The 9717-nt window shown below is 42.1% G+C and overlaps 1 protein-coding gene across 1 annotated transcript; it reads left to right on the top strand.

The window, feature by feature from the left end:
• The first annotated feature begins 5842 nt into the window (after positions 1 to 5842).
• Positions 5843 to 8386, top strand: si:ch211-86h15.1 (uncharacterized protein LOC558435 homolog). Its single transcript, XM_041034371.1, has 2 exons — positions 5843 to 6080; positions 7419 to 8386. Exons 1-2 carry the CDS (start codon positions 5894 to 5896, stop codon positions 8231 to 8233), a joined length of 1002 nt encoding a protein of 333 aa, XP_040890305.1. The 5' UTR covers positions 5843 to 5893; the 3' UTR covers positions 8234 to 8386.
• Positions 8387 to 9717: the final 1331 nt, after the last annotated feature.

Raw genomic sequence — 9717 nt, 5'->3', positions numbered from 1 at the left:
CCACATGGTCCACTGTCTGTTCCTCTCTCTCTCTCTCTCTCTCTCTCTCTCTCTCTCTCTCTCTCTCTCCACACACACATGCACATACCCATATGTACACACAGACATCCCACGTGTCCCACCTGTCTGCTGGTTTGCCCATTGCATGTTGGATGTATAGCTGCTTGAGCTCATAATTGCTTGTTGTAGGTTGGTGGGTGGTGCCCCGCAATTGTTAATTCCCATTAATATTTTTTATGAATATCAATAATTATCCTTTATAATGATTAATCATCTTCTAATAACCAAACCTTCTCCTGTGAGGCTTCCCAATATTGCAGCTACACTGCAATATTTAAACTTCTCAAAAGTTAGAATTAATTTCCCCACAAATTTAGCATGTACGCAGCTGTGGTTTGTGAATTGCCTCAGTGTGTACTAGTGATGAGTAGTTGATGTTTAAATGGCATTTAGGCATGCTATTTCTGATTCCTACCTCCTAATACACTCTAACAGCCACCTCATTCACATCTGGATAGGAAAGGTTGCAGCACAGCTTTACAGTTAACACTGACACTTTCAGTCTGTGGTGTTACCTTGTAAGACACAGGATGAAGCCTCACCTGGCCTAGATAGGCAGCCTTAACCGCAGCAGTGTTAGCTGCTGTGACAGTAAGATACTGGTCACTGGTCACACACAGAAGACACTGGTCACAGTGTTGGGCCTGCTCAGTGTTTGTTTGATATGATCAAGGCACCCATGTTATCCAAGCTGGCTTGTCTCATGGTGTCTATGGCTGCAGTGATTTGTGGGTTGGCATATATTTTACTCTCATCCAGGTGCAGTAGGTTCAGCCCTGGGAGAAAGGTCACTCTACTGAAACCTACATGAGCTACGCCAGGTTCAAAATGTGTTTCAGTGAGACTACAGCTGATGATGTTGTCAAACCTTCAACCTTATGAATAGTAGGTTAGTTTAATGGAAAACTGTCCGTGTACCACTCCTTTCTGTTTCAGATTCTCCTCTGCTCTCTCTGTGTACACAAGATTATCAGGTGACCCTGGAGCTCTGTTACTGCAATTCCCTCCACCCGTTTCATCACCCATCCTGAACCCAAGCACAGTGACGTGCAGATACATGTTGTTCAGACTTGACTATCCTGACTAGAGTAGCAAAGGAACTGTTCACTAATCCTTGAGAAACATCAGCAAGTTAATCTGGTAAGTCATTTCTGCCTCCTTTACATGGTTGGACTTGTTGTGACATTGTGCCAGTTTGTGGGTCCTTTAATAGGACATCATTTGGATGAAGTGCTGGTTCAGTGACAGCTGGTGACAGCAAAGCTGTGTCTGCTTCGGACAGATTATCTCATTTTTCTTTCACACAGATCCTGTTGAACATCTCTGCAAAGTCAGCATCATCCTTCTGATCCATAATCTCAGTCAGAGTGATCATCTGAAAGTGTTCCTGTCATAGCTCAATTTCTGATGGGTCATGTACACAGAGAGGTTTAGCCCGTTGCTCTGGTGATAGCTGATAGCGCTCTCTAAAGGATTTCTGACAGCCTTTGATCTGGTTGAGTGTTCTTCTATCCACATAGGCAAAGAGGGGCTTTGACACTGTAGAGACTTCGTCAATGACAAGAATTTCAACATTTAAAAGTTCTGATCTGACTTTGTCCAGTCAGTCAGGGTGGGATGGTGGTGCAGTGGTTAGCACTGTCGCCTCACAGCAAGAAGGTTCTGGGTTTGAATCTTCCAGCTGGGGCTAGGTGTGAGTGGAGTTTGGAGTGTGGAGTTTGCATGTTTTCCCTTCTTGCGTAGGTTCCCTCTGGGTTTCCTCCCACAGTCCAAAGACATGCAGATTAGGTTCATTTAATTAACCTAAATTGTCCATAAGTAAGAATGTACATGAATGGTTCTTTGTCTCTTTATATCAGCCCTGTGATAGACTGGAGACCTGTCCAGGGTGTACTCCTCCTCTCACCCATAGTCAGCTGGGACTGTGGGATTGGCAGTGCTGTGCAGAGAGAGTGCATTGTTGTGCCAGATATATTAAAGTCAAACAGTGGGGTTTGATGTTTGATGCCTCTGCTCAGTTTTCTCAGTTTCTTAGATGCATTTGATGAGATGTGACTCTCTCACTCTGGCATCACTGTTGATGCATGTGAAAAATTGCTCTGGATTTAGGCCACAAACTCAATTTACCCACCAGTCTCTCACAGCAGTGAAGACACAGATTTGCTTTTGGTTCAGATTCTGGTACATTTGACATAACACTACAGGAGCGATGACAGGGGGCTCCCTCATGGCTCTGGGTTCTGTTGCAGCATTAGCCTCACAACTGTAGTCTGCCTCATTTTCTTGCACATTGTCATGATCTGTTTTGCTGCCAGTTCCTCATTACACCCCAACCTCACTACTTCAGATCCAGGTGCCAGGTTATACCATCCATAAAACACTCCATAATCTTCAACAGCTTCATCAATCGCTTGACAGTTTTTGTCATATTTGTTTGACAGTTTCTTTGATGGGCACATGATAAAGTATTAATGATTAAGTAAGTATGAACCTTGTAGCTGTACTTAACCACTATTATAAAAGGACTCATATGAGGGTAGGAAATGCCTTTTCAGTTTCTGATCTGATTGGTAAGAAGGGTATAGTCTTAGTACTGTTCCATAAACCTGGTCAGGATTTTTTTCTTGTGGAGAGCAGTGAAATGTGATGATAACAGGCTTGTCATGTTTTGTTTTTCTTTCCTTTGAACAAAATCCCATCTCATTTAGCAAGGGGGGAGTGTCTTTTATCTGCTGGCCGTAGACAAACCTGCACGTAGCTGCAGCAGCTCCTCAAACCTTGGTATTTCTCGTCTTCATTTGTATTTATCAGTCAGAGATGTTTTCCACGCGTTTAAACATTCTGATGTTGTGTTTCCAGCTATGAGAGGGCCTGACTGGTTTTCACTGAGTTTTCATCTGCTGGTATGAACACGACACCACGTGAACATTTTTTCATGTTAATGCCACAGGTATGGGTCACACACTCCTGAGCGCTGATCTTGTTTTTTAATATGCCTGCATAAAAGAGTTCCCTCATTTCATTTCATCACATTCATAAACATCTGACCATGGCAAAAAGATCTTTTGTTGTTTTCTCCCAACAGTCTAAGGCTCCTCTCACTGGCTGCATGAATCTGCACCTTTAATTCGCACCAGTTTTTCAACCTCTTGTTTATCTTGCAACATTCCTGAGGTTATTTTGTGTTCATCTCTTCTCTGGAGTCTTTCCTTTCCTTAACTCTATTTCATGCTGGAGCCAAGTGCATTTCATTCACAAACCATGCAAAGAACAAGTAATTTGTATCTCTGGCAAAAAGAAAAAGCTCATTAATACAGAAAAGCCTTGCATTGAAATAACAGATGACTGATACTGTAATACATCTCTTTTCATCCAGTGTGTTTTTTACCTGTAGGGAAGTGAACAGGGAAAGCCATGGCCTCCAGTTTACATGTTCTGAAAAGCCTACTTGGCTGTTTCTTTTAGTGGGGGGCAACAGAGCAGATTCCTTCACTAAAACATACCTGCTCTTCTGCAACATCAGTTGGTTGAAGGCACAACTCGAGAGCAAAACCAACCATTAGGCATGTTCTTGTCTGAGTCATCATTTGTCATGTCATTTGTCATCTGCTCATTTTCAGCCTCGTTTTATGTCTCGTGAAGTGCACCACTCTCAGACCTATCTGGTTTCATCAGACTGTTCTCATTCTAATCATCATCATCATCCATTGTTTCATCCTCATCATCAGGAAATGTTGGGTCACATAGCTCAGCTTCACCTGTGATACTTACATCCTCATACTGCGGGTGGATCTGTTTCAGGTCATGCAGAGCCTGTTCAAGTTTAGAGCAGGTTACAGTCAGGAACAGCTGTCGACCTCTGTGATGGCCAAATCCACAGTCACACAACTGAAAAAGGAATATGGTAATATTCCTCTGGTCTTACCATACGCAACATGGAAATCCAAAAAGACAAAAAGTTTATGGTTTCACACACTGTCCCTCATCATTACCACAGTCTCTGAATTATGTTTATCATTACATTGCGACACAACACTGGTTTCTAAAAGAGGTGCACACATTTGGTTTATATTGTTCTGTTACAATCACTTTGTTTTGAGTTTTAGTTGCTGTCTGTGTTGTTTTCTCCTACTTCTCTTTTATGGTCTTTGATGCCAGTGGTTTCTGAGTACTGTTCTATTTGTTTGACCTCTTTTACAGGCCCAGTTAGATTCTGCAATTGCTTATTTTCATGTATTTGTAGTTTTTGTAGTATTGCTCTTTGTCTGTCTTTGGGAAGAGGAATCATCTTGGCAAACAGTAGGTAGGAGTAAACCAAGAGTCCACAGCTGTGTTGTTTTATTTTTTAAAGTAGGTCATTTAATTCATCAGTTTATTCCACTGTTAATGGTTAGTACAGTTGTTGAAATTAATGCAGTTTTTAATGTGCAAAAAAAGGTATTTTTGAAGATCTCGCCCTGAGTTTGTTGACGGCACATTTCTGATATGAGTTTTAACAATAGCAACATACACATGAAGTCCAAAGTGAAAAACTGAACCTGTGAATACGAAGGACAGAGAGTAATAAACTTCTAAATGTTCTGAAAGGTCTGTCCTTTCATCAGAGGAAGCTGAACTGCATCTGGTTTTCTGGCATCCATCCATGCAGTCTCCCTTGTCCACAACCAGATGAATGTCACCAAATACACTGCTCCATACATGAGGTCTGGCACAGATCGTTCGGTTTTCTGTGTGGAAACCTTTTGAATGACAGTAAAACACTGTAGCTAAGACATGGTGGGTCACAGTGAACTAGGACAGGTGCATGAATGTGAGCTTCAGCTGAGGACTATCATGTATGAACTTACAGTATTGCATGAACAAACTCATATGTGACAAATGTTCATTGTGTATTGTACGTGAGAACACGCTTCTAACTCTTTTGTGATATGATCATTGTGTGATTTTAAAAAAATAGCCTATTTTAAACCTTCCCTAACCAGTGGATTCAAATTAAAAAAAGAATTAAATTTTGATAATAAAGTCTTATATATATATGTGTGTGTGTGTGTGTGTGTGTGTGTGTATGTGTATATATGTATATATGTATGTATATATATATAAAAGGCACATCAATGGTGTCTTTCGCTCATAACCCATAGCGACACACACAGACACAAAGAGACACACATCCAAATCTCCTGCCCCCCCCCCCCCCCCCCGGCTATGTCAGACTGGGGCATCTCACCACATGCACTCACATGGGCTGTTTATTAATGACGTTAAGGATGGCATCTGTTTGGCTAACTACATTAGAGAAACCATTGTGAAATAATGTTTGCACAACTGAATACTGTTGTCCTGATTAGAAAAGCAATAAATTCAGCCAGTTGAGTGTCTGCCTGGAACCAAACTAGATAACTGAACTTCGAACTCCTTACCGTGGTGGTAAGAGTTGCCTGCTTTGCAAACCCTTTGTAATTCAGGCTTTCAATAACAGCAAGATAGTATTTCAAACCTCTTGGGTGAAACAAGTACTTATGTTGTAAAGAATATAAGAATTGCTCCACATTATAAAGCAGAGGGGATAAGGCTGAGGTTAACAGCCAACACCCAAGTATATGTGAAAGGCAGGAATTATAACTGGGATCTATCGGTATTATAGCAGCTGGATTAAAGACATCATAAACCACTACTTCGAAGATGCAGCGCTGTGTGGTCTCCCGTCCAGCAGGTGGCGCGACATGCCACCGAACACGGGACGGGACGCAGAAGCCGGTAGGCTTCTGTTTCCAGGGTTAGCGGATGTAAACAGAAGGACGTTCACCTCTTGGGGAGAGCAGCGGTGGAAAACATGAGCAAACTGGAGCTGTTAAACGTGTTTCTGAACGACAGGCTGACCGCGGCCGGCGAAGAGATTTTCCGCGCCGTTAGAGACGCGGTGGTGGAGTATCAGAGTGAAATCCTCCGCTCCAAGGAGGAGAACGAGCGGCTCAAACGGCTCCTCAGTGTGGCTGTCCAAAGGCTGCTGCTGCAACCAGGTGAAGATCAGTGGCTGGTGACTGTGGTGCTTGTCATTAATGTGATCTGTTCACTGACGTACTGAACCTCACACCAAATCCCATTTAAAATAGATCAGTTTTTAATAGGGCTTTGCTCATGGGTGCAGCTAATGTGCTATCAACCGGACACTCAGCTGGTGTCATATATTACATCTCATTTATTTAGTAAAATCGAAAATGTCGATGTAACACTTATCGATCGATCGACATTGACATCAACAGTGAGAGTCATCAACATGAAAACAGTTAAGAATTTGGGGTTGTTAATAAACTGAAATATATTCTCCCAGAAAGCAACATGTGTAACACTGATGCATGATGGATGCAGTGGTGCTGATCATCACATGTCTGCAGCAGTGAAAATGTTCAGAGCTGAACAGATGATTCAGTCTCATCTTTTCTGGTCCCTTCATATAATGACACTGAAAGTGAGGCGCACTCACACAGGATGAGTTTTATGAATGACAGTCAGTTTACATCATTCCAACATTAGAGTGGAATTTTAAACACTTTAAGTTTAGGATGAATTACGGTGTGAATATTGTAGCAGTCAAAAATCGCTGCAATACTTACTGTGATATTTATTGTGTGCAAAATGCCCTCATAGCTGATAATACAGATGTATTTTCTAAAAATATGAATCAAATATTTGACTCAACGAACAAATACGTTGACGAGGTAGAACTGCTACTCTCTCGCAATAATCAAGATTACAGAACACCCTTAGGAAATTATGATAATCAAGTTGCCAACTACAGTCTGTATGAATACAGACCTGTTTTAATGTGTGTGCTTCAAGTAAGCAACATTTACACAGATATTGGGATTAGGTCTTAATTCATCTTATGTTATGTGTAATTAGATAGTTGGGTCATAGAATCCATATTTCTTTCCAACATAGACTGAACACAAAACCATATAAAGGACAGCAACATTATTATAACACAACATGTTGTGGTGAGATGAACCTTTTCTTCTCTCATAAACAAAAAATAAAAATAGGTGCAAGTGACTGTGAGACCTGAAAGAGCAGCTAGATACTGTACAAGCTTTAGCATTAAGTTCAAACTTAAGGTAAGGCCACAGTGCCAAGTGCTAGTGTGTGACAGTATGATTCCTGATAAGCAAGGCAAGATTAAATCAGCAGATTTTTAAATGGAATTTAGGTGAGACATGAAAAGAGTGAAAACATATTTTGTTTATGTAGTAAAGCATAAAAAGAACCTTGCAGGTCAGGTTTAGACATCCTCAGAAGATACACAACAATATTTTTGTTCAAATACGCCTAACATGACTGTGATGTCGGTCACCTTTCAGAGCCTTACTCTGTCCAGCCCCGAGAAGATGATCAGCCCTGTGAGTCTGAGTGGAGAAGCAGTGTGGAGCTGCTGCCACAGGTCAAAGAAGAACCAGAACTCAGAAACATTCAAACAGATTCACATTCACGTTCAGCAAGAGACTCAGAGGAAGGAAACTGTAGTCAGACACTACACAGGTCACATCCTCCAGCAGCTGAGACTGTGTGCAGCAGACAACACATCTCCCCACCTCCACTAACATCCCAGGAGATTAAGGCAGAGAGAGACAGAGAGGACGACAGCAAACAGCAGCCAGCCAACAGCTTAACAGCGTCCTCTCTGTCTGCTCCTTCACACTGTAGAGTGGCTCAGGGTGATTCCTGTGCGAGTACTGCAAAGAGTCACAGGACACAGAAAACAGACCAGCAGATCAAAAGCTTACTTCGCTCGAATGGAAAACAAAATGCACACATACTGCAGATCAAAAACGTCAGATCCCTGAAGCCGCCGCTGCCCCGTTCCTCTCACCCAAGCCAGAGCATCCAGAGGTGGCACAGCTGTAAGGAGTGTGGGAAGGGCTTCAGCTTTGCCTGCCAGCTGGAGGTCCACATGCGCTGGCACACCAAGGAGAAGCCATACAGCTGCGCAGTGTGCCGGAAGAGCTTCACCACAGTCAGCATGCTGAAGAGGCACCATCGCATCCACACTGGAGAGAAACCCTTCCACTGCCATGTCTGCGGGAAATGTTTCAACCAGTCAGCACACCTCAACACCCACTTCAGGCTTCACACCAGAGAGAGGGCCAGCTGGAGCCGAGCACCGCACTCCAAGTGAACGAAGGCCTTCGGTATGAAAGGAGGTTAATCTGTAAACTGTGAAATGCTTGAAATGTCCCACTTGCTGGTTCATACAGTGTACAGTCATGGCATTTGATTGTGTGTTTTATTGTTGTGCAATAAAGTGTGGTATATGAAGATTTGACCCATTGACTGTGTCATTGATTACTATCAGATGTATTAAAAGGACAATTTCGTGCAACATTTTACTGTCCAGTTTGAGGTGTACAGAGACAGCCATAGCATCTGGAAGAGAGGAGCAGATGGATGATGAAGACAGGATGAAGGTTATTTGGAAATGGAAATGTAAGTGAACACACCCAAAGGGTCTAATCAAGCAGAATAAGTGTGGAGAAAACAGTTGTGATTACATCAATATAAATCAATATAAATATTAATAATGGCTGTCTTCCAATTAGGTGTTGAAGTTCCAGAGCCCTGGTGTAGACTTTACTCACAGCATTTTTGATTGCATTTAGGTGGGCTAATTCCTGGGTCCTAGTACTGTGTTTGCTGGTTCACTGTCAGAGCTTACTGGGGTGCTTGATGGAACTGTGCGTTTCCTACTGACAAGTCCAAATATCCGCTTTGAAAAAGACCTATTATGGATGCTGTCTCACTGTCCCCTCCACTGTCATAGAGAGCTGCTCATGCTGGAATGTTGGGTCTCTGTAAATAATAGACCTGCTCTACATGAAATTGCTCAGAGATAACTTCTGTTATGATTTGGTGCTATATAAATAAAACTGGCTTGACTGACTGATGTCTCGACGTGCTGTGTGACTGGTCAAAATGTCTGCTGTGAAAAAGGTTAATAGTTTGCTTTGAATGTTGCTTTCTGTGCTTATCACTGCATGTCCCAGACTGCTCAAATCCTGAAGCAGTGGAAAGACCGGTTTCTTTAGAAAGTGTGTGAGGAATGATAACAACTGAATATGTGCAGAGTGCATCCAACTGGCTTGTTGCACACCACCAGCAGTGGCACTGGATGTAGGAATTGTTTAACATGGGGAGCCTGGTGTGATAAAAATGACAACACTGACATCTGCTGGAGACTGACTGGTATAAGCAATTAGATACAGAAAAACTGACAATGAATTAGCCCTCTATCTTAAGAAACATGCGCTGTAAACACTTTACTGCAATTTTACTAAATACTGACTTAGTTCAATAGTCAGAGAATAACTGACTGTGGTACACACCCCAACATATGAAATCCTCCACATGAGGGGAGGTGAAGCTTTGTGTTAATCAGTGAGTCACTGAATGAAACTTTACCTAATATACTGTTCCGTTGGCCCAAAAATGACAGGACATAATATTAGTGTCTGCTTGTATTGAGTGTATGTATAGCAGTTTAGTGTATGATTTTTGTTTGTTTATAGATGTAATTACAATGTCCAGACTGTTGGCGGCTAATGGAAGCTGCTGGATGTTCTCTCAGATTCTTCATCAGTGTTTACAATCTATAAAGTTGCCATC

This window comes from Toxotes jaculatrix, chromosome 3, assembly GCF_017976425.1.
Source record: "Toxotes jaculatrix isolate fToxJac2 chromosome 3, fToxJac2.pri, whole genome shotgun sequence".
Taxonomy (NCBI): domain Eukaryota; kingdom Metazoa; phylum Chordata; class Actinopteri; family Toxotidae; genus Toxotes; species Toxotes jaculatrix.
The sequence above is the reverse complement of the archived record's forward strand: the minus strand, read 5'-3'. Positions and strand labels throughout refer to the sequence as shown.